The 25,787-nt window shown below is 37.4% G+C and overlaps 3 protein-coding genes across 6 annotated transcripts in view; 1 reads left to right on the top strand and 2 right to left on the bottom strand.

Moving 5' to 3' along the window:
* The window catches only part of anxa3b (annexin A3b), a 103,101-nt gene extending 98,832 nt beyond the window's left edge, over window positions 1-4,269 (top strand). For all 4 annotated transcript variants that reach the window (XM_084104616.1, XM_084104610.1, XM_084104615.1 and 1 more), the window contains 5 exons: window positions 75-168; window positions 417-512; window positions 902-960; window positions 1,088-1,210; window positions 3,861-4,269. In XM_084104616.1, coding sequence (XP_083960742.1) covers window positions 75-168; window positions 417-512; window positions 902-960; window positions 1,088-1,210; window positions 3,861-3,923 — 435 coding nt within the window. In that variant the 3' untranslated portion in view covers window positions 3,924-4,269. The remainder of the gene's footprint in view (window positions 1-74; window positions 169-416; window positions 513-901; window positions 961-1,087; window positions 1,211-3,860) is intronic.
* A 3,378-nt stretch (window positions 4,270-7,647) lies between these two features.
* Window positions 7,648-12,181, bottom strand: paqr3b (progestin and adipoQ receptor family member IIIb). The gene is made up of 7 exons (XM_084104246.1): window positions 12,007-12,181; window positions 11,340-11,538; window positions 11,101-11,263; window positions 10,673-10,828; window positions 9,409-9,606; window positions 8,590-8,680; window positions 7,648-8,468 (listed from the first exon to the last, which is right to left on the bottom strand). Exons 2-7 carry the CDS (start codon window positions 11,522-11,524, stop codon window positions 8,338-8,340), a joined length of 924 nt encoding a protein of 307 aa, XP_083960372.1. The 5' UTR covers window positions 11,525-11,538; window positions 12,007-12,181; the 3' UTR covers window positions 7,648-8,337.
* Window positions 12,182-12,816: 635 nt separating this feature from the next.
* On the bottom strand, window positions 12,817-25,571 carry antxr2b (ANTXR cell adhesion molecule 2b). Its single transcript, XM_084104247.1, has 17 exons — window positions 25,109-25,571; window positions 24,769-24,840; window positions 24,142-24,213; window positions 23,964-24,045; window positions 23,785-23,889; window positions 23,470-23,538; window positions 21,836-21,916; window positions 21,687-21,747; window positions 21,502-21,600; window positions 21,151-21,220; window positions 20,698-20,776; window positions 19,251-19,346; window positions 19,110-19,160; window positions 18,936-19,031; window positions 15,708-15,881; window positions 14,934-15,014; window positions 12,817-13,461 (listed from the first exon to the last, which is right to left on the bottom strand). The coding sequence occupies exons 1-17, from the start codon at window positions 25,369-25,371 to the stop codon at window positions 13,423-13,425; spliced, it is 1,590 nt and encodes a 529-aa protein (XP_083960373.1). The 5' UTR covers window positions 25,372-25,571; the 3' UTR covers window positions 12,817-13,422.
* Between the last annotated feature and the right edge of the window lie 216 nt (window positions 25,572-25,787).

Here is a 25,787-nt window from a genome sequence, read left to right on the forward strand (position 1 = left end):
CTGTTCTGCCCATCAAAATGGCGGTAACCATGTGGCGATTTTCTGTTATATCTACACTTGTTATTTTTGTGCAGATCTTGTACGAGGCGGGAGAGAAAAAGTGGGGAACCGACGAGAGCAAGTTTATCGACATCCTCTGCCACAGAAGCGTTCCTCAGCTCAGACAAAGTACCTCCTGCTGGCTTAGACAGCATCATATCCCTCATTTTATATGATGCAGAAATTAATTTAAATCATATGTAGTAATTTTGAAGAAATTGTAAACTAAATGTGAAAGTGATATAAATTTAAGGAATTGTAAACTAAATGTGAAAGTGATATAAACAGAACTGAAAGGAATAATGTGGTTTCAGAATCACCCACTGTTCCTGTTTACTCTCAGCTGTGTGACCTTTGTTTCAATCTTTTTCTCTCAGCTCTGGTTGAGTATAAGAGTCTGAGCGGAAAGACCCTTCAGGAAAGCATTAAAGGGGAGATGTCTGGAACACTCAAGGATATTCTGGTGGCTATAGGTGACATTATAAAGTTGTTGTTATTTTTATTGGTGTTTGTTAAGGCACTATTAGGGGTCGTTCACACAGAACACTTTTTTCCATTCCACTTCGCTACTTTTTTCATTGTTTTTCAATGTAAATGCGCACTCAGGTCTTTAGCAGAGTCTCGCACATGACACGGTGATGTAAAAATGTGGCGCTCAAGTTCAAATAAGTTAAACTTTTAAAAAACGTGTCTATACCTTGCATTGTTGTTTGCTTCACTGACCTGAAACTTGAGTGAACGGCCCTGTACTCACGCAATGCATGCGTATTTGAAATTTTTATTTATTATATTTTATTTATTTATATATATTTTGCTGTATATTTCCACTTGAAAAATCTAATTGAAAATGTCTCTGCTTTAGTGAAATGTGTGAAGAGCGTCCCAGCATACCTTGCTGAGCGTCTTAATGAAAGCATGAAGGTTAGAACTGTAATTCTGTAATTGCTTCCCGTTTTTTACCACATTACATTGAAACATGATTCCATAATGACTCTACAACCAAGCAAGTAATCATGTTTTTTGAACAGAAACTTGCTCTTGTTTTCAGGGTGCTGGAACCACTGAATCCACCCTAACTAGAATCATAGTGAGCCGTTCAGAGGTCGACCTGCAGGACATCAAGACAGAGTATAAGAAGCTGTTTAACTGTTCCTTATACTCTTCCATTGAGGTAAGAAACATAAGAAGCATTAAATGAGAACTTATGAGTCTAGAATGTCTTTGTCCGAAATCCTATTTTGTTCCTTCACTTAAATGCTGAGAATTGATTTACACCTTTAGTAACATGTGAATGCCTCGCTTGACCAGTGTCTGAAGATGATTTACAGGAACCAATTGACATAAGAGGAAATGACTGACATTCTCAGTGGAAGGAACTGGTGATCAGTGCCACCCTAAGCTAAGGGCCTTTGGATGTGTGTTTAACTAAGGGTGTGTGTTTTCTCAAGTGTGGGGATCTGCGCTCCATGCCGAAAGTTAGTGGGTGTGCTGAAAGGTCTTTACAATTGGTTGCGAGGCTGCCTTTAGGGTGTGGGGTAGGGTTAGGGGTTAGTTTCTGTTGTAGTGGTGTGGTGTACAGGGATTGGACAATGAAACTGAAACACTGGCCATTATAGCGTTGGAGGTTTCATGCCTATGTATGCGTGGCCGATCTTTACTGATTTTACATTCCATCAGTAAGAGCTGAGTGTGAAGGTTAAATTAGCAGAGCAATTGCACAGCTGTACATAAAATATTACAATCCACACAACATAATGGGAGACATATCAAAATTCAAAAGAGAACACATTGTTGGTGTGTGTTTTGCTGGCTCATCTGTGACCAAGGACAGCAAGTCCCTGTGGAGTATCAAGAGCTGTGGTATCCAGGGTAATGTTGGCATACCTCCACGAAAGACGAATCGCATCCAACAGGAGTAACTGTCGATGCAAGAGGAAGCTGTCTGAAAGGGATATCCAGGTATTAACCCGGATTCATTGTATCCAAAAAACAAAACCACAGCTGTCCAACTCACTGCAGAATTAAATGTGCACCTCGACTCTCCTGTTCGACCAAACCTGTTCGTCAGAAGCTCCACAATAGTCAATATTCAGGGTCGGGCTGCTGTAGCCAAACCTTTGTTTACTCGTGCCAATGCCAAATGTCAATTTCATTGGTGCTAAAAGTGCAAATCTTGGCCTGTGGACAATGAGAAACATGTATTTTCTTGTACTTGAGTACACCTTCACTGCCTTTCCCACATCCGTGGGATTTACGATGTGGAGAGGCTTAAAATCTGGACTGTTGCGCCCAGTGATGGTTTGGACTGTAATATCATGGCCTTCCCTACTGTGCTTGATGGACGCGACACTGCCAAGGACTACCGAACCATTCTGCAGGACCATGTAGACCTGATGGTTCAAACATTGTACCCTGAAGGAGGTGCTGTGTTTCAGACACAGCAAGACTTGTGACAGAGTGGTTTGATGAACTTGAAAGTGAAGTTGAACATCTCACAGTCACCAGATCTATATATTCTTCAGCCACTTTGGGGTATTTTGGAGGAGCAAGTCAGAAAACATAGTGACTTGGCCATTGTTCAGGAAGAGGAATGGCTCAAAAATCCCTCTGGCCACTGTGTGTGAAGGGCTTGTTACCACTGTCATTCCCAAAATGAATTGATGCTGTATCGCAGGGTTCACCAATCTCGGTCCTGGAGGGCCGCTGTCCTGCAGAGTTTAGCTCCAACCAGCTCCAACACACCTGTTTGAAAGTTTCTAGTATGCCTATTGAGACCTTGATTAGCTGGTTCAGGTGTGTTTAATTGGGGTTGGAGCTAAACTCTGCAGGACAGCGGCCCTCCAGGACCGGGATTGGTGAACCCTGCATAGTGTATCGGCTGCAAGACCATTGGTCTTAAACCAGGTGTTTCAGTTTCATTGTGCAACCCTGTACCTTTTGGCACACAGGTAAAAAAAAAAACATTGCTCGTTTAGGGGCACAACGTTTCAACTAAAACCTTGTTCTGCATTTTGGCCATTTACACGACAACAGCGTTTGGTGGCCTGAAAATGCAAAAAAATAAATAAACGGATTTTAAAGTGCTAGTTATTGAAAACTATACTGTTATCGTCTCCGTGTAAACTACAAAAATGTGAAATTGTAAAAATAGTGACGTCACACGCATGTGTATTACGCTTTCAGCCAATAGGCTTAGTGTTTCTTAACAAGGTGACATCGCTATCTACTGGCCTGACATGAATAGTACAGCGTTTTTAATCGTTTTCACGGATCCCTGTGAACGGGATTGTTTTGACAATAGTGTCGTCTGTACGCAAAAAACTTTTCCGTTTTCAGTACTTCGTTGTTGAGTAAAAAACCCTTAGTCAAAACTACAACTGAACAAACATGTAAAGTAAGACCTTCCCAGAGGACTTGAATCTTGAAGAGTTTCATAAATTGAATTTGCTAATTCAATTGACTGCATGAAAACAACCTAAGCCATGTTGATTTTACTGAGGTTCTTTGTAACATCGTACAGCAGCGTTCTTTCAGCAGATTTGATCCGCATGTGTGCCTCTACACACCCTCTGTTAGACCATCAAACATGCTTTGCACTGCGACCTGACCTCCCCGTTTCTTTGTTTGTCCCCTTTCCATTGTTTATTTTACTTTAGTTGCTATTTCCCTCCAGCTTGCCTCTTCCACTCTAAAACCAGTGCTTTTTAACAAAGACACTAAACGTATTTCTAAATAATAAAGGTTCTAAATGTTTAGCAAGTGCAGTATGATGTTTAATGTCAGTAGTCACATAAATGATCTCATCTTATTTTTCATTGTAGTCTGATGTATCTGGGTATTTTTACCAAACCCTCCTGAAGATCTGTGGTGAAGATGGCAAATGAATGTATTCAGCACAAACCCTTCGTAACAGAAGACATCACCGCAGAATTGCCATAATGTGAAAGAATGTCCAAATATATTTCTTTTATTAAAATATTAATAATAAATCAGAAGAGCTTTATGAAATGTATTTCTTGCACTAACTTTTTTATAATCATAGATAACTTTTATACTTGGTAATATAATAACCTTAATCTAACTTAATCTAACACAAATTTAGTTCCCGAATCTGCATTTTGATGTGTCAGGACTTGATTGCATTTTGTTCCTGCATTGTGAAATAATAGCTGACAGTGACTGAAGAATGAATAAAGTCAATAAAGTTCAATGCCATTTTGCTTTTTGAAATATTGTCTTCAATGTGTAGTTTTGTCCTTGATCCAGCAGGTGGCGAGAAGTACATGTTTATGGTAGCCTAGTGGTCAACAATTAAAATCTCTTGGGATTTCATGAATGGGATGAGCATTTAAGTGAAGCGACTGCTCATTTTGTCTTGCCACTCACTCATAAGTACATAAAACTACAATTAGAATGACATTTGGTCTCAATTCTGATACTGGAATTAGACTTTCATCCTCATTTTTGGATTATTACTATCTAATCCCCAAAACAATGCAGATTGTCATGAGAAAGTGGTGTATGCAGATGCTGGTAAAACACACAAAAGATTCTTAGCCTCTTTTTCCAATAAGGATGCCACTGATAAGATTTGTAACATGTTTTAATTTGCTCTAGAGCATCTGTGAGGTCAGAAAGGCAGATTGTGAAATGATTGGAGGCCCAGAAGAATGATTTTGTATATATACAAGTAGTTATATACTCTGATATAGTTTTCATTTGGAGATAAAGACACAATTTGTGAGCAGTAAAGAAATGTTAATGCAATGGAAACTTTACATAGGTCTACCGTAATTCAGTTTTTTATTGCAATTCATCCGATAGTCCAAATTAACACGAATATGTGTACAGTCTGCAGTCAGAAGTGCAAACTCACATCTTATCTTCATTAGTGTTCATAATCTGCAGCTTATACTTTAGTAAAAATTGACCTAAACCACATTCTCTTTTTCAATTAGTCTTCAGACAGCAAAAGAACAATGCCCTGGAAAATCCCTAATGCCACTAGAGTAAGACAAAACACTCGGATTACAACAGATTTCAGAATACGATTAAGACAATTCAGCCCTGTTTTATGATGTCAAACTCCATAATGTAAGACATTTTATGGTATCAACAAGAGATTAAAGAGACCATGCCATAAGGTCAACTTTGATGTTGCCAACAGAATAACGTTCATTGTTCTGAAGGATTACAATATTTAAGCAATTTATACTACGGGGCTGCTGAGTGCTTGATTCTTATTGTTGATGGGCGATCTAATCTAAGGTGTGCATTTATTTTCAGGGAAACGCTCGGCTAAAGTAGTTCCAGGCAGGTCTTGACCGCATTACAGTTCCATTATATCACTTCGCCAAATGATTTCAGTCATTGATTTTAACGGTGCTTACAGACTACAACAGCAAAATATAATCAAAACCCGCAACGACACTGACCAAGCAAAACGCAGGCTGCCGCAGTTTTATTTTACAGTTCAATAAATAAGGTAATATGGAGTAACTGTCAGTTCAGAGGTAAAGCGACTAAGGTTTTACGCCAACAAAAAAAAGCGTCAAATGAAGTCAACGTATACGTTGAAATTTTACCATGATGTACTATAGTAGGCTACATACCATGGTATACCATAGTAGTACCATGGTACCTTACAAATAACCATGGTACATAGTACTATATAGTACTTCAGATATTATCATGGTACCATGGTACATTGCATGGTACTGTAGATGTTACTATGGTACATAGTATGGTACCTCAGATTTACCATGGTACATACTCTAGTACCTCAGATATAACCATGGTACATACTATATAGTACTTAAGATATTATCATGGTACCATGGTACATTGCATGGTACTGTAGATGTTACTATGGTACATAGTATGGTACCTCAGAGTTACCATGGTACATACCCTAGTACCTCAGATATAACCATGGTACATTCTGCTGTACAGATATTAACATGGTACATTCTGCTGTACAGATATTACCATGGTACATACTACCTCAGATATAACCATGGTACCTCAAATATTACCATGGTACTTTGCACGGTACTGCAGACATAACTATACCCAGTATTACCATGGTTCATCTTGAGCAAATAAATAAATAAATAATATGAAACAAACCACACTTGAGTATTTTGAAAAACAAAAACACTGTACCCACACAAGTACTAGTAACTGATTGATGAGGGCTCAAGCAACATCTAGCATGACCCATTGTCCTCCTACCCATTGTCCTACTTATAACAAGTAGTTTTACAAGTAGTTTTACTTTTGATACTTTAACTACTGTTACTAACAAAGCTTGTGAGCTTATGTACAATTTTGAAAGAAGGCCATATAGCTTTAGGTTAGTATTTTGCAACTTTTAGTAGTTTTAGTTTCTACATACAGCACTACAATGTCTTTTATCTAGCAATATCCATACAGAAACACCCAAACCCCAAACTTGCATGCACAAATTCATTAGGAATACAGTGTAAAATAAATTAATACAATAATCATATATATAAAAATGAACAATATTGCAGTAAAGAAGTCCTGCTTATCAATTTTCATTGGTTTAATTTACCCAGAGATTATATGGTGTAGAGACACACTACAAGCCATTAGAGGGCGCTATTTGCACTCGCGCTTCCCGCTTCTCTTGTTGCCTAGGATACAGACCGCAGTGGTAATTGTACACAAACAGTCTTTTTGGAAATATGTAACGTTACGCCAAAGAGTATAGAAGTACTCTTTGGTTACGCTCTTTATGAATTTAGTAACTGTACAATTGAAGTTGGCTGGTTGAACCTTATTGAGGGTGATTATGAACCTGACGTGGACAAAGAATATGTGGTATGGTGGTCCCAAAACGGAAAAACGACTGCATGGACTGACAAGATATTGTCAACTAACGCGGTAAGTTTAGCTAATGTTAAGTTATAGTTTCACTCACAGCAAGCATAACATTAGATTAACATTAGTTTGTCATTGTATCTTTAATATCTGTGTCTGTATCCTGATTGTACTTTATGTCTATGTATCTATCTGTAACGTGTCTGTTCTCCTTTCCTTTCCTTCTTTTCTCTCTTTAGGTGAAGTTAAATCTGTCTTCCCAGAAAAGTCGGATGCTGAAATTAAGGGGTTCATTCGCCAGAAGTTGTCAAATGCGGCCAAGATCATAAAAAGACAATCAAGATAAATCTATGGAAAAATAAAATAAAATGGGAAAAAATTTTTTTAGTTTACTGTCTTTTTATTTGCCTGAGCTAGCTAAATATTTAAATTCATGTACATTTGACAGTTGTAGGTATGGTACAAATACCATGGTACACGTCCCATTGTACTATTAAAAATACCATGGTTTATGTAGGCTACCATGGTGCATATCATATGTGTACCATGATACCATCAATATAATGACTTATAATGACAATCTAATGGCTTGTAGTGTGTCAAAAATACCGGGGTACTAGTACCATGGTAGAAATACCATAGTAAAATTTCTTATGGGAATCGTAGAAAACCCGCCAAATCAAATTAGTACACCGGAAATAATTGCTGGCAGTTAACCTGGGAGTATTTACTTTTTTTGTCAACTAAAAGACAAACAACAGGAACGAACAAGGCTTTTTATTCAGTTTCATTCAGGCAGTTTATATAATTTCCAAAAGATTAAAATATCAAATAAAGAAAATCAAACAGCTAACAGAAAGTGTAAAAAGGATGAGGAGAAACAGTCACACAAAAAGTTCTGTAGAGGCTGCCTCGATACATATTCATAATCAACTCAGTGCAAGTATTTTTTGACCCATTGTTTACATTAAATACTGAAGATGCTTGCTTGCTTGGTCATTTATTGGTGCTGCTGAACTCAGTGCGTTTAATACATCAAAACAACTCCCTTTACCAAACAAGTATTTTTAAAAAAAGTCACAAAATTACAGTAAACTAACTTCTAACATCAGTCACAAAACAGTGAGAGTTAAGGTCATTTAAATGATGGACATTCCAGAAAAGTGAGGCAACGTATTAATAACAGTATGTTTAGTTTCACAACCCCCATGATACCATGGGCAAAAGGCTCAACAGAAATCAAAATATATAAAGTAACAGACAATGTATATCCAGCAGAGAATGTGTATGAAACATTTCTTCAGGCAGATAAACTCAACACGATACTGATTGCACGTAACCCTAAGGTACGTTGTTCAAAGGCAGATGAGAGGTAAAGTTTCATTGTTCGATTTTATTAGCACAACTTAACTAATGCCAAAGAAAATGGCTCAGATGATTTTATAAGCATGTTTAACCACTGCTACAGGGCTGATTGTGTCTGTAGTTCATGATGTAGACAGCGGTCTGGTGCCACCAGTAGAACATCACGACCACCAGCACGTGCCAGAGCTGGTGACTGGCACCAAGATAGTTCAGCTGGCCTGTAAGGACAGAGAACAAACAGCGGTGTAAGCATTTGCTCTATTCTCAATTTGTTTCTTGACTAATTTGGTTTGGTTAGATTATTATAATTATTTACAGGAACTGAACAGAAAAAATAACCTGGGAAGTATCGTTCTGGGATTTTACTGACGTAGAAAAGGAACGCTGAGGCAGCGATCACGTACATGATCATGACTCGAGGGAAAAACATCTGTGAAGAGAGGAAGTGCTTGTCAAGAATCAAGTCATGAACATTTATGTTGGTCAAGAACATTTAAATGAACTCTTTCCCCACCAGCATTTTCATTTTCATTTTATTTTTTTTAAGTTGCCAGCCAGCACCAGCATTTTTGATCATTTTCGCAAAATGTTCATGGCCCTCAGAATATTTTGTTATATGAATATCTTAACATGCAATATATCAAAAGAAAGAACAGACCCTCTGCCTTGTTTTATTCTAGCTTCATGCATTATTATTATTTTATCAACATTTGAATATAAGCAAGTTTCATTTAAAAAAAAAGCTACATTTTGAGCAAAAAGCTGAGAAAAATCTAATTTTTATCAAAGACTACATCCAGAACGATGATCAAAACACAGATGGAGTAAATCGACTCCAACACCCCCAAAGCTTCACAGTCCTATAGCTCGTCCTGGGTCAACATTTCATTCAGTAACATTAGGCAGTTTTGATTTATATGCTGTTTAATGTTGGTGATCGCGCTATATAACATATGCATATGATTACACATGTTATCACTTGATTCTGCATCTTCACCTGTGTTTTGATCAGGAGATTCAGTACTCTTTCAGAAGATGCGTAATAGCGCCCCCTATCGTATAGCTGTAAATTCCTTCAATGGCGGGGAAAGAGTAAATTATAGAGCAATCGGTTTCCTCCTAATAGTGTCTCCAATAAGTGACAATAAAATAGATCACCTTTACGATTTCAGAGTCAAATCCTCCGTTGATCCAGACCCAGTGGCAGGCTGGGATAATGCCGTATCCGGCCACGGAGCAGAACATGACAGAGCGCAGCTTCTTCCAGTGATGTGTGAGGTAGAGCGGATGAATCTGAGCCGCAAACACAGCCAGGATGAGAGCCAGCACTGTCAGCAGGTACACCTGCCTCCAAAACTGAAACAAACATCAGGTGTTGTTATAACCGTAGTGGATATTAAAAAGTCGATCACTCATCATTTGTACTTAAATGAATCAGATAACTATGGAGCCCCTAAAGGGACGTGGTGGAAAAAAATGAGATGGAAGGAAAAATATATTTTAATTATTTTGCGTTCGCTTGCCAAACATTTGCATTCCGGCAAGTAACTTGCATTCGCTCACAAAGAACGCAAAAGTTTTGCGAGCGAACGCAAAGTTTCTTGGGGGAATGCTAAACATTTGCGAGAGAATGGAAAAGCAATGACATTTAATTAAGGGGGCATTTACATGATTTACACGACAACTGTATTTGGGGGCCTGAAAAGCTTTTGAAAACAGGATTCAAAGTACAAGTTTTTTTTAACACAATACTGTTATTGTCTCTGTAAACAACAAAAACGCGAATTTGTGAAAACTGATGTCATGTGCATGCATGTTCATAGTGTTCCTTTACAAAGTGACATCGCCATCTACTGGCCTGGCATGAATAATACAGCGGTTTTAGTTGTTTTCGCAGATCCATGAACTGGGTTGTTTTGACAACGTTGCCATCCGTACACAAAACTTTTCAAAAATACAAAGGAAAAACGTTTTTAGTACATCGTTGTCGTGTAAACGAACACTTATTCCTCCCATCTTATATGTTTTCCATCACCATGTCCATAGATAAACTCTACATAAACCTAGCTTTTAAAGCCATGTGCAAGTAACGTGATTTCAAAGCATCAAAAAAAAAAGAGTTTGAATTTTTTAAGGTCTTTACTTAAAGTCAGCATGAAATGAAAATTCAAATCTATTTTCTAAATGCATGTTATAGATTTTATAACAACTCATCCGTGCATGTTTTTTTTCTTGTCATTTTAATCAAAATGTATATATATATAAAATTTTATATAAATAATAATAAATTAAAATAACTACATTTAATTGAATAATATATAAATAATGGAATAAATAAAATAAAATAAATCAAAACTGGAAAAAAGAAACCATGCATCCTGGGGCTTGAAGGCCACTCATTTAAAAAAAACATCTGTCATACACTGTTGCAGTAGAAGGCATAGAAGACTCCAGGCACATAACATCCCAAAATCCCCACGGATATTCCAGCGTAGTCCAGAGCAAGCCAGCGGCGACACGTCTTCTCCGAGCGATGACAACTGAACGAGTGGTAGCCCACAGAACACAGCATGCAAACCTAACCATAGAATAAAACTCATAAATCCACACTGAATCAACACCATGCACCAATACTAAATTTCCTAAATATTATAATCATTATATTCACAAATTGTAATAATTACTTCAATGAGCTCATTGTTTCTGCTTTAAATGAAGACATGATGTTAGCTAACTGCGTGATTTGTCTATGTACATTTCTGAAATACATTATCAGATAAGAGATCACTCTAAATTATCATCTAGGTACTTTATAAAATATAGTTACAATTTTCCCACATTTTCTGTTACCTGAAAACAAAACAGTCCTATTGAATAAATCACATAGTCCTCTCGTGACGCCCCCGCAGACGGCAGGACCGTGGCCATGTCATATACCCCCAGCGAGAAGAACAGCAGGAACCCTAGCAGATGACTCCAGATGTTCACCGTCTCATTGGACAGAATGAATATACTGTAGGATACAAGAAATAAAGAGTAACACAAGAGAGGCAACACATCCACAGTTTCAAAAAGAGAAAGAAACGCACCTTTTGAGGCAGAGTTTTGATGGCAGGTGTGCTCTGTATCCGTCTGTGATGTACGGATTCTCCTTCAGAAACACTGGGATCTGCTCATAGGTGTACAGGCGGATCCCTCTGGGCACGAGCACAGGCCAGTACTGATAGCTGCCCAGCTCGATGTAATGGGTGCTCTTGAGGGGAATCTGAGGCATCTTGGCTCAAGTGGCTTAAGGAACAAGGCAGATCAGTTACAGAAAGAGAAGACCCTGCTTGCAACTTGGAGAGTTAATACAGCTGTACAAGTCTCATTTGTTTCAATAACACACAAACACAGACTGAAAACATCTTTGAAGCCCAAAAATCAGCTCAAACAAAAATACATAAAGCAGCTCAGCAAGACAACTGTTTAGCATTTAAACCGAGACAAATGATGCTACTATTGGAGTTTAAATAACTTTGTCTCTGCATGTCTTTTTGCTACTAAAATAGCATTCAAATGTAAAAGCTAATATATCATAAACAAAACCTAACAAGCAATACATTCCCGCTTATTACTCAAATGTCGCACATGCATAAATGTGTTGTTTGTGCCGCTGATATGAAGCTGCTGCAGGCTAACAACTGCGAATCAAAGAGGATTGGATTATGCTTTTAAACCCATAAGATCTCAGTGTAATTGCAGCAAACATCTCACCTCCACGTAAAGACCTGCCGTCTATCCCATTCAGCCCTATATATTCCTTAATTTCTGTTTAATAACAGAATATGAGCGTCATGTTGACAACCGGCAGCTAGCCGTCCAGCTAAAGGCTAAAGAAGAGACGAGTGCGAGTGTGACATTAAAACCCTGCGACAGACTGACACACAATGCGACACCAAGTGATTTAACTGGAAAGCATATGCAAAGAAATGAAACAATTAAAAAAGGTTTTACATAAAAGTATCTTAGAAGTTTAGAATAAAATTTCAGATTAAGTTTAAATGTAGATTTAAAAAAAATAAAATTTGGTTTCGCCCAAACCAATACAAATTTATTTTCTCGTTTTGATCGCTTACAATTATAAATGTGAAATCAAATAATAATAACATAGCTACTGATATTGCTGTCAAAGTAAAAAGAAGGGGGAAAAAAATACATGTTTATGTTATAAAATGATGCATTTACTATTAATTGTGTTCATGACTGTGATTTAAATCACTTATTTCGTTATGTAGCTCATTTAAAGTAAATAACATCATATTTAAATAACATGTATAGTTCTCAATCACAATTGTACTTTTTGCCAAAATAATCTCTCATAATATAAAAGATTAGGATTATCATTTGGAATATCCAGACATTCTAACATGCTATTAACAGTCTGTTGATTGTGCTTCAGATTAATCCCTGATTACCTAAATAACTGCTCTGAGCTGTGTGTGTGCTTTCACTATATAATCACACATATTCATAATCAGGACATTTGACTAATAACATCAATAATTCATTGTTCACTATATCAACTCATAAATTAACCATTTTATATTTTATTTGAAAGGTATTACAGGTTTTTTTTTTCCTTCATTTATTACATCATAAATCACACTCTCACAAGTGAACTGTATTATTATTTATTTGAATGCATTTTAAATGCCATTTACATCATTATCAAATAATATCACACATGTAATCTATTTATTACGTCGAATTATAAATTAAAATAAGAACAAATAATTAAATAAATTACAGATTACCGATTAACTGGAAAATTAACAACTTTACTACTAATATTGAAAAATAATCATTTGCATTTTCTCTCCTTTACAAACCCCTTAATAAAACACTCACAAGAAGGCACTGTAGTGATTTGTACCTAGAAAACTTTAAAAAATGAATTGTTATAAAAGCACATGCAGAAAAATCAGCAGGATAGGCTTATACATGTAAGAATTAAAATCTGATAGTTTTAATTCAGAAGTACAGCTTTGCAGTGAATTTCCCAATCCTTCTTGTCTGAACGTGCCTGAAAAGTGACATTTGAACCCTATATTCAAAATGTCTAGGCTTTCCAAGTAGTCGCTTAAACTTGATCAAAAACTCACTTTAAAGAAAAGGACACATTGTGTTTGGTCAATGACTCTGAACACGGGTGAATTTGATGCAGCGCCCCTGAAAGACAAAAAATCCCAACAAAAGCAGGTTGTTACACATACAGATATGCATAATGGAGGACCGGCTATCCCACCATGCACCCCCCCCCTTACAATCACACTCATCATCTCCACCATCTCTTTACCCCATTATCTCTTATAAATGTGAAATATGACAAATCATATCTCCTAATGTCTCTGCCTCATGTTACAAGCTATGCCCTCATTCGCTGATCATATTTCACATTAACTCTACCGATGCTAAATCAACCACACTGGATGTTTTAAATGCACCTCATATGGTAAAAAATAATTGTTTTGACAATATTTTTGTCGCACTGACATCTACGATAATTTGAGGTAATTGAGAGAGATTTGATTTTAATTGGTGGTAAGGAAGCAGCAATGATGGAGGTCAGGCAGGTTGATCAAGCAACACTAATGCTTGACAAACCCTGTTCGGACAGATCTGGTACCATGAGTGCAGAACAGGTACCAGTGTCGGAAATTAAGGCCTATTTATAGCCAGTCTGGATCTTTGACATGAAAAAAACACATGTACAACACGATTACTGTATATACAAAAAGATTTATTCGCATCAGACTTGGTATGAACAGGCCTTAAACACTCCTAACCCTAACTGCCAAAGACAAGTAAACAGGGAATAGTATGAGAAAAATATGAAAAAACTATTATTAATATTTCCGTATTATTATTATTATCTTGTTTTTATCCTATTTTTTCTTGTCTTTTAAGAAAGTGAGAGAATTAAATCAAATGAAAATGTTTTACAAGAGTCTATTTGTGCAAAGATATTCTGTTGCCCACAGCAATCAGTTCAACAATATTCCCATTGTGCCCTAGAAGGACATTCAGTTAAACTCAAACTAAGTGTGACAGTGAAATCAGCGAGAGGTCAGAGGTCACTCTCGGCAGTGAAGTGTCAGGCGAGGGCCGCATCAATGACAACCTGAACTCTGACAGTCGGGTCAACCTAATGATTGTAATCCTGAGGACTCGTCTGTGATGAGTGTGTGTTTGAGGGTCAGTTAATGACCAGTCGGAGCACCGCAACGAGATATATGACGACGAGAATGTGTATGTGTGCGTTTCGATCTGGTTTGTCTGTAACAGGACTGTCAGCCTCGTTTCTGCAGCTTATTAGTGCTAATGAGCCTTTTCAGCAGGCTAAATGAGGGAGTCAACTATTAAGCGGTTGCATAAGCAACACAATGGCTCTGTTCCAAAGCCTAGTGAGCTTTCTACATACAGTACAGTAAGCAGCGTTTTACGGTTAGGGTTAGTTACTTGTAATTATGCATAATTTACTGTTATTACTATAGTAAGTACATGTAACAAGTAACTACATCACCTTAAAAAAGTTCCTTCTTTGCTAAGCAACTCATTTAATTAACAAAAGCAATTGTTCTTCTGTTGATCACATACAGATTTGCAAAGAATATCTCATCGACTTAAGATGGCAACTGTACCTTGTCATTTGCTGTAGGTCTCATGATGGCAACTCTGTCGTATTGTCTACGCAGCAATGCTAACACAGCATCAAAACGACTCTACAAATGCAAATTACACAAAAGCACATTATGACATTGTTCAATACATACTATCAGGGCTTGACATTCACTTTTTTGATCACCAGCCACTGTGGCTAGTGGTTTTCCAAAGTTACTAGCCACTCAATTACGCATTTAGACATTATTTTGTGTGTACTTGACTGTTTAAGCGCAATACGCAGCGAAAAAGAGCTCAATTTAGTACTGAGAGGCGGCTTTATGTGCGCTCACTTTGGGTGTGAGCACAAAATATGTGGGAATGAGTAAAATTATGCACAATACGCACAATCCCACGGCAAAATTCAAGCCCTGTAACACCGACACTATTCATCCGGAGCAAATGAAGCGAGTGAGTGAGTAGAGGCGGGTTTGTGTATCAACTCAGTGACGAGAGAGCGAGAAAGAGCAGCTGGTATTGTATATTCAGATATTTCAGTATCAAAAAATTTACATTTTTGAGAACACTACATTGCACTTTTTATTATTATCTATTATTTAAGGTGCTTTTTTAAAATACTACAATTGAAAAATGTATATATTATAATATAGCCTAAAATTCAACCCGCCAAAGTGGCTTAGTTACACACCACTGCTGAAATCCACCCGCATTTGGTGGATGTTAATGTCAAGCCCTGCATACTGTGTACATCATCCAGTAACAAAAAGCCAATGTGTTGACAGAACAACACTTACTTTAATGGGAGTGTACCATTTGTCTGGGACTGGGGCCTGATATATCGGTGGTGGTCTGGGTGGGGGTCTTATTACAGGCTCTTCAAACTCCTCCTCTGGCATTTTGACCACAGCATTTTTGGCTTTGGCTAACCGAGCCCCTTCCTCTGTAGAGCCCTTTTCACCCCAGCGAACCTGTGGATGTTGTAAGCTTTAGTGTCTATCAGGGGCGTTGCTAGACATAAAGCTCTACTGGGGCACAGGTCCCCCATTTTTGTCTGAGATTGCAAAAGTAACTAAGGAGGCCGTGGCTTACCGATAGGTCAATTAAATATATATTTCATATCAAAAAGAATGATTCATTATTATCACAAACAATCAAAGACAGTAGTACAGAACACAACAATGTATTTATTTCCTGTGCTATACAGTGCTGCAGGCAGGGGCGTTTGTTTCCAAAAACACCAGGCTGGGTAGTTGGGTAACTTAGGGGGGTTCGGGGGCATGCTCCCCCGAGAAAATTTGGATTTCTCAGACCTACAAATGTGTATTTTAAGGTGTTTGAAAGCCAAAAAAATTGGATAACAATAGCTTTAATAGAATGTTAGTGGGCAGCATAGCATAAATTTTGTTTTTGTTTTTGCGTAGTAACTCTACACAAAAACATAAAATGATTAGCCCACATACACACAAAACTACACACAGATATGAATTATGTAAAACACTACTATCTTGTGTCTTTTGCTTGTTCAGTGTGCAGTGGAGTGTATAGGAGTTTGTCACACGTACATGTATGTGCACAAATACACTGTATATATTATACAGGATGTTTGATTAATGTTACAGTTATTGAACTAAACTGAATCAACACTGAAGTGACTATTAATTCAATATTGACACTATTGGCCAAGCTGCTTCTCAGGCGATTTTTTTAATTTGTTATTGTGAAGCTGCTGTGAAACAATATATTGTAGCTCATATATGTATATAAATATATATGGATCTACACACACACACACACACACACACACACTGAATATGCAAAAATGGCAAATCAGAAACTCAACTCTATTTCTAAAGCACTGTGTGTGTGTGTGTGTGTGTGTGTGTGTGTGTGTGTGTATGTATGTATGTATGTATATGTATGTATGTATGCATGTAAACAGAATGCATATAAACAGAAATTTAAGGGGGTAAAAATTATTTCTTTCTTTCTCAAAACTAAGTTTCTCACTTCACGCTCACTGCGCAGAATCGGAGACTTTGGCGGCCTCACTTTTCTTCAATGGAAGGGGCGTCGTCCGTCTTCTTTTACAGTCTGATTGGAACAAAATGCGCGTTGCACTTTCTCTCATTCATAGTAGGCTAATGCGAGACTAGTGCACTCTTTTTCTGTATAAAGTTTTTTGACTATATAAAGTGCAATTCCATTTCTTGGCAGAGGTTTTTCATATAGGTTTTTCTGAGGCTTGATGCTTTTGCATCTTATGTCTGATGATGTAAATTGTTTATCAAGTCTTACCTCCCTAAAACTCATCATCTCTCCTTTCTGCTTCCCTGTCCCTGCTTTGTAAAAAAAAAAAAAAAAAAATCTGATGTTCATCTACAGAAGCCAATAATGAATAAAAATTATTTGTATTATTTACAAACTTTTGTTTCGTCATAGCCTACCTTAATAGCGTGCCAACACCTGACCGGACTTCAGTGTGTTCAAATATGTGCGCGCTGCACTGCAGTTGCTTGGAAACAGACGCGCGCGGACATGGATTTCTGTCGCGCGGTTCAGTTTCTGTTTTCGGTTAAACTGCGTTGCTTTTACAAGCGTTGGTTGTTTTATTACTGCGTTGCAAATAGAGAATTTCTATTACCCTATAATATAATTTATATTAAATACACTGACAAATAAAATAAATTGTTAAACTCAAACTTCAGATTTACTGGGGCACAGCAGATTTATACTGGGGCACGTGCCCCAGTAAAAGGTGTCTAGTGACGCCCCTGGCGTCTATCCATAGAACTTTTGTTTTGGCCGTCAGTGGATTGCATTGGATGGTTGGACAAATTTTGTGTAGGTGCAACAGGGAAAAATGGCTCACCGTGGGACTACATATTGAGTATCGTGGTATAGCAATACTTTTTGGGACAAGAATGTTACTGTGGCACCAAGTATCACAATACTTATTTAATACTTATTTTAATGTTTTTATTTTGGTCCATCTACATCTACACTGATATGATGACGGTACTATGTTAAAATAGCTGAACACCATGTAAATTGAAACCTAAAAATGGGAAGTCCAAAACTGACTGAAATGTGCGGTAGTTAGGGGGGTTCGGGGGCATGCTCCCCCGAGAAAATTTGGATTTCTCTGACCAACATATGTGCAATTTAGGACTTTTGAAGGCCAAAAAAAAAAAATATATAAGAATTTTTTATAAGAAATAGCTTAAAACTTGGTCATTAGATTATTTGTCAATTACCTGCTCTCTCCTCATCTTCATCTTTCTTTTTCTCTCAGTCTCCTTCTGCCCTAATTCTTCCCCTCCTAAAGCTGAACTTTGACTGATAGTCTTTTCATTTTCGTTTGTGTCAGTGAAGAAAGTAAACAGGCTCAGCTGATATTTATATGTTTTATGAATCATTTTCTGAGACAAGTTAATTTACTCAAGGCTACCAGGAAAGCTGTATAAGTCAGTATTGCCAATAGGAACCTTCTTCAAGATTTGGAGTTTGAAAACGTCTGTTTTTAAATGTTAAAAGTAATTTTAAATAGCCTAATATAAATTATAGTCTACGTTTAATGCAGTTGGTGGAATTGGCAGACGTTCCCTTAAGCATCATGCGCTGTGGAAACGCGTCAAAGCATTCTCGGTTATAAATATAATATGTAATATAATAATAAAATATATTACAAGGGAAAACAAATGTCCGGCAAATATCAAACCTAAAACTAACTTTACTGCGCTCAGCCCCCGTGAGTGCATTCACGCTTTAGTAACCGCTGGCGTTCAGCGGGGAGGGGAGGCGTGAACCGGTGTAGATGCACTAAAATCAGACAGGAAAACCGTGAGAACATAACGTCGGGAAGCGTGTTTGTGAATGCAGGGCCAGGCGGTGATATTCAGTTTTGATATGATGAATAATGAGAATCATTGAATTTGCTTAGAATGATTTGATTTGATTTGAATCTATTTATTTATTAATTTATCTGAGGTGCCGGAACGCAGCCCACTTTAACCCCTGGTTACCTCCATGCGTGTAATACCACCAGGCCCTCTGCCACCATAATAAGATGCATCCACCATGGGCCATTTCTTCTTCGGCAGAGGGTCCACCTCAGGCTCCTATAACATCACACCAAGCATTTCAAGACATTGCCAATTCAGCTAATTCAAATATATTTCAAGTCCCAATGTACCTACAGGTATTGGACGTGGAGGCGGAGGGCGAGATGGGGGTGGATCCCTGATTACCTGCCACAGGAGGAGGAAAACAGCCCTCATGATTATTAATATCTCATTAATATACACAAGTGTGTGGAAAAGAACAGAACTTGTGCTTACCACAGTGCAGCAGAGAGGCCAGAACCACCAGAACACAATTAAACCCAGCAGAACCAGCAGCACGAGGATCACAATCAAAATCACTATCCCATCAGACTATGGGAAGTGAAAAGATGAATGTAACAATAAAGCAAACCAAAAATAAATAAATAAATAAATATATATACACTACCGTTCAAAAGTTTGGGGTCAGTAAGATTTTTAATGTTTTTAAAAGAAGCATCTTCTGCTCACCAAGGCTGCATTTATTTGATTAAAAATACAAACAAAAACAGTCATATTGTGAAATATTATTCCAATTTAAAACAGCTGTTTTCTATGTGAATATATAGTTAAGTGTAATTTATTCCTGTGATCAAAGCTGAATTTTCAGCACCATTACTCCAGTCTTCAGTGTCACATGATCCTTCAGAAATCAGTCTAATATGATGATTTGCTGCTCAAGAAACATTTATGATTATTATCAATGATGAAAACAGTTTTTTACATTTTTATTTCATGATGCTATGATGAATAGAAAGTTCAAAAGAACAGCATTTATCTGAAATGGAAAGCTTTTGTAACATTAAACACTACCCTTCAAAAGTTTGGGGTCAGTAAGAATTTTTGGGGGAAATAAATGAAATACATCAATACTTTTATTCATCAAGGATGAGTTAAACTGATCAAAAGTTACAGTAAAGACATTTATAATGTTAGAAAATATTCTATTTTAAATAAATGCTGTTCTTTTGAACTTTCTATTCATCAAAGAATTTTGAAAAAAAATTGTACACAATTGTTTTCAACATTGATAATAATAATCAATGTTTTTTGAGCATAAAATCAGCATATTAGAATGATTTCTGAAGGATCATGTGACACTGAAGACTGGAGTAATGATGTTGAAAATTCAGCTTTCATCTGAGGAATAAATTACAGTTTAAAATATATTAAAATAGAAAACAGCTGTTTTAAACTGTCATAATATTTCACAATATGACTGTTTTTTTATTGTTTTTTTATCAAATAAATGCAGCCTTGGTGAGCAGAAGATACTTCTTTTAGAATAGAATAGAATAGAATCGGGCATTTATATAGCGCTTTCATATGTACTACTGTACACCCAAAGCGCTTTACAATCATATCAGGGGATCTCTCCTCGACCACCACCAGTTTGTGACCATCACAATGTTTTTAAAAACATTAAAAATCGTACTGACCCCAAACTTTTGAACGGTAATGTATATATATATATACACACACACACAGACAAAGACATATATATTTACAAACTTTTATACTAGATGCGATTAATCGCAATTAATGGATTTGACACCACTAATGTTTCAGGAGAACATTAAACTTTGGTTTAATTTGTGTCCTATAACTAGACTGTTCACTGTGATATTTACTGACCTTTTTAGCAAATTTAGTTGGTTTGCTAAAAAATGTATTATATACTTACACATGTGGTGGCGTATATTGTGATTGGACTTGAAATGAAAGACTGGCCATTATTCAGACTAATGAGCACATCGATTGAGCTGTTGAGAGAGGGAAAGTCCGTTTAAACTTTTTAAAACAACAAGTCGAATTAAGTTGTTAGATTTGGGAAAAATCCCTTTCATCTGTTCCAAACAAACTTGACAAAGGCGAAAAGCAAACGGTGGGTCATTTTGCATTTCTCTTTAGCTGGCGAACAAAAATGTGCTGTCGTCACACACGCTGCTTTGTTTCAGCCCTGCCTTGAGCCTGCCTCTTATCAGTTGTCTATTAGCTAAGCTATAAACAGAAACTGAGATAGGCACCGCCGGGAAAAGATGATGAACTCGTTCCCTTTGCATGTCGGCTTGTAACAGCTGTAGCTCTGAATGGAGAGCCACTGTTCTCCAACTGAAGCTGGTCGAATGCCACTTACTGTCCGACCTCGGTCAACACTGGAGCTGGACACAGCACGTAATTATCCTTCACTATACCCGGCCTCTCATCTAGAAGGAAGAGAGAGCAGCATGAGATTGCTAAAATGCCAAATACAGGATGAAACACAGACGCTTTATTTAAGGATGCAGCTGCGTGCAACTTTCGGCTAAAAAGAGAGCCTCTCGAGGCCATGGGGATTTTGGGATCACACTTGCTAACAAAAAAATAAATAATAGCATTGCGGCTTACCATGCCACTTATTCAGTTGATGAATGTGGAGCTGAATTATATGCCTTGTGTTTTTGTTGACAGGGCGTCTTATACAGATGGAATGCATTGAAAGGCTTACTGTAAGGATCCTGTTGATTGACAGATAATGTGCAGACCACACCCTCAGAGGTTCTTCCCTGCGTGAAGCCCCTTCCTCTCAAAACAATGTTGAACGATTCTAAAACACAATGTTTACACATTTAAGTCATGATCATGAGTCCAGAAGGGATAAAATCTGGTTTACATGGACCTTTTTAGACGTACCATTCACGCAAATGCTGGAGGGCTCTAGGTTAAAAATTTCTACACAGGATTTCTTTAAAATCTGTAAACGCAAATACAACTTAATTAGAAGGCAGCATAAAAACCGCATGTAATAAATGTCATTTTTGCTGACTTACACTAAACCTCACCGAGTTTACGATGTTTTTGAGGGCATGAAATCCATCCACAACAGGAAACACTTGATCTTTGCTGTCTGCAATATCTACAAGCTGATTATGAACATGCGTTAAAAACTTGCATATCATGTCAGAATTTTTTTTCAGGATCACACATCTCTGTATGTGTTCCCATTCTTGAAGCAATCTTAATACCATTTCCCAAGCCAGAATCAATCTCTAGCTAATGTACAATGAGCCGGATATGTGCACCGCAGAATCCAATTATACACTCAGCATCGTCCTGCCCAGACAAACACATCCAGCACGGCCAATATAAGGATCCCTCTGTTACACTAATGCTGCTACTAATGCACACAGAAAAACAATAATATCGTCATGACAACAACCTTCCCATGACAGCAATTATAAGCGATTCACCAACAACTGATGGACTACAATAGATTCAGACAAAAGAGAATGTCAGAAACTAGATTTTTAAATTTTTTCTGTAGAAAATTGTGTTGGGCTGTGTGAAATGTGTGGTGTGGGTGGTTGTCAAGGTGCTGCTATGAGGTTGCTAAGGTGTTCTGGAATTTAGCAAGTTGCTAGGGAGTAGATGGTGTTCTAGGTGATTGCTTGGCTGTCATGTGGTTGCTAAGGTGTTCTGAGTGGTTTTTGGCAGGTTGCTAGGGAGTAGATAGGGTGTTCTAGGTGGTTGCCAGGCCATTATATGGTTGCTAAGGTGTTCTGAGTTTTTCTTTTGTAAGTTGCTATAGAGTAGATAGGTTGTTGTAGGTGATTGCCAGGCTGTAATGTGGTTGCTAGGTGTTCTGAGTGTTTTTTTTTGTATGTTGCTATAGAGTAGATAGGGTGTTCTAGGTGGTTGCTAGGCTGTTATGTGGTTGCTAAGGTGTTCTGAGTGGTTTTTGGCACGTTGCTAGGGAGTAGATAGGTGATTGACAGGCTGTAATGTGGTTGCCAACCACCTTCAGGTCCTTCCTTCAATGTACCTTTTTGGGATTTTTTTTTTTGTCTTAAATATTTAGTAGTGCTGTCAAATCGATCAATCGCGATTAATCTCATCTAATATGAAAGTCTGTAAATATATATACACACACAACTGTCACGGAATAGTTGAACATGAGACGAGGATACAGATGCAGAGGAAATTTATTAGTAACATGCAGACAAGGCTCAAAAACTCAAACTCAAAAACTCAAAAACTCAAAAACTCAAAAACTCAAAAACTCAAAAACTCCAGGAACGGGGAAACTCGGACAACGAACCAGCACAAGACTACAAACACAAGGAGGCTAAATAGGGGAACAAACAAAGGAGGGTAACGAGACAGACAGGTGGGACAAATTAACCAATAATCAGATAACAAGATGGGAGGGGCTAGACAATAGACACGAGCACATGGCCCAAAATAACAAAACACCCATGTGCAGCACAAGACAGGACAGGCATGTGACAACAACACACACACACACATATATTTTATATTTACAAACTTTTATGTTAGATATGGTTATTTGCGATGAATTGATTTGACAGCTCTAATATTTAGTGTTACTTTTAAACATTTGATAGCATTTAATATTAAGTGTTTTTTTAATAGTATATTCCACTGCAGGTTTCATGTCTTTGTTGAAAAGTCTTACTTGGTTTGCATCAAAGTCCTTCACGCCAACACAATAAACCCGAGCACCAAACTGCCTCGCCTGATCCGCCTGAGGAAGCACACGACCAATTCATTCATTACTTCATTCAATTATTACATTTTATTTAAAAAATAACAATATATAACAATTTGTTAAGATAACAATTGTATAAATGCCAAACATGACAAAATTTTACAAATGTATTGCGAAAATAAGGTGGACTGATTTTATCTCAGTACATAATTTTCATGTAAGTGCTTCCATAGGTTATGCTACATAAATACTCCATATACTGTTCGGGTTGTGCTGCTTTACCTCTTTCACAGCGAGGTCATGCGGAAAGACCTCCAGCTTCCCATCAGTCAGTGCAATGATGATGCTAGAAGCTCTTCCTCCCTGGGTAGTCATTTGTTCTAATACCTAAAATGTTATTTTTTGTTATGACCTTTGACATACATTTAGAAACAATATGCTTTTAAGAATAAGCTATTCACCTTTTTTAAGCCCTCATGCATGTAGGTTTCACCAGCAGGTCTGATCTCGCTCAACTTCTGCAGACCATTATCAATATCCGCCCTAAATGCCCAGGAAAAACATCAGCTTTATGCTTACAGTAGGATTTATATCAACAATACTACAGTATGACTCACAACTGACTGAATGAAATCGCACCTGTCTCCAGTCAGAGGTAACACGACTTCTGCACTAGAGGAAAACACTATGAAGGACACCCTCATTTTCGGGCTAAAGGAAGTAGAAACATTTATGAAATGTAAAATCAAATTTACTCTTATGGGTGGGTAAGAAAAACTACTGTTTTCTGAAACAGTCTGATATACACTGTAACTATTTTGTAGTGCAGTAATTGGTGTAAATTACTACTGTGACACTATTTGAGGTTGACCATTGTGCCCTCATGCCCAAACTCGGATTAACTAGGTCACCATACCACACTAATCCAAACATACTAAAGTTAAACATAGTAATCTAAAATTAAGTTTATATTTAGTTCCACACATGTGCAAGAGGTTTGAAACCAGGCAAAGTCGCTACCTATACATTTTTAAGTACAATCAACTTGGATGTTTAAGTCATTCCAACTTAAATTACATTAAACTGATTAAAATAACTTATTTGTGATGAGTTAAAGCAATGTAAAAACATATGTTGTCAACTTATTGATCATATTTTTTACATTGTAGTGCTGAAACGCTATAACCCACCCAATAGCTTTTGTTATTGGTTAATTTATTATTTTATAAAGAGCAACTTAAAAAAGATTTTAACTTTGTCTCTTACCTCACAAAACGATTAGTAAGTTGTTCCACAAATGTATAGATCTCCAGCCAGTTGTCAGACACACTGCCCGACCTAGAATGATGGAGAACAGTGAGTGCTTTAGTTTAGAGGAGAAACAGGGCCATATAAGGGCTCCTGAGAGCTTTGTAGAAAAAAATAAACTGTAGGCTACCTAAAATACCAGGACTAATAATGAGCTCACTGGAGTTATTAATTTCATTGATAATATTTCAGTAAGGCGAGCACACCAAGAGAAAGAGAGTGTGTTTGCACGTTTTATAAACATACAGCCTATAAAATATAGACATATATACAGTCGATTAAATGCTGTCAAACTTACCGATCTAACACAAAATATAAATCAAAGGCTCCATGGCAAGAGCCATCTTCTCCTTTCCCAAATGAAATCAGGAGAGAGATGCAGAAAAGTTGGAGGACCCAAGTGGGTTTAATGGCATGATCGCTGTCTCCTCTCATTCCTGTCATGGACTGCACGTCGTTGTAAAGGGAACGCATCAAATCTAGTAGTGGAAATGCAGTTGACGCGCGTGGACGGACCGCGCGCATATATTTTACTCCTGCATGACAGCGCGCGCTCACCATCGAACAATAAAACACTCTTTAAAAAGACACTCCTGCTGCGGCCTTGGGGAATTGTTATTCGTTTTCTCCCGTTTTCAAATAGCCATCTCCTCCACTCGAGATTAATTTCATTCCGTAAAGTTGTTTCTATCTTATTCAATGCGGGTCCGGTTTACATTGCAGACAGAGGAACACATGATTAGTGCGCATGCGCTGATGTGCTGTTGCGCTCGTATCTTACAAGGGTACGTAACCTTAAGATCAGGCAGGAACAGATTTGAGAGGCGAGCACCATGCGAAATGAAAGGCCTTTGGCAACAATAACAAGGTTAATGCAGAGGAAATGTGCGCGATTTATAAATTTATGATAAATGTATCTGTGTTTGACTGTTGACACAGACTATCATAATATGGTGTATTAAGGTTTATAGCATGTG

This window comes from Abramis brama, assembly GCF_963993115.1.
Source record: "Abramis brama genome assembly, chromosome: 25".
NCBI lineage: Eukaryota > Metazoa > Chordata > Actinopteri > Cypriniformes > Leuciscidae > Abramis > Abramis brama.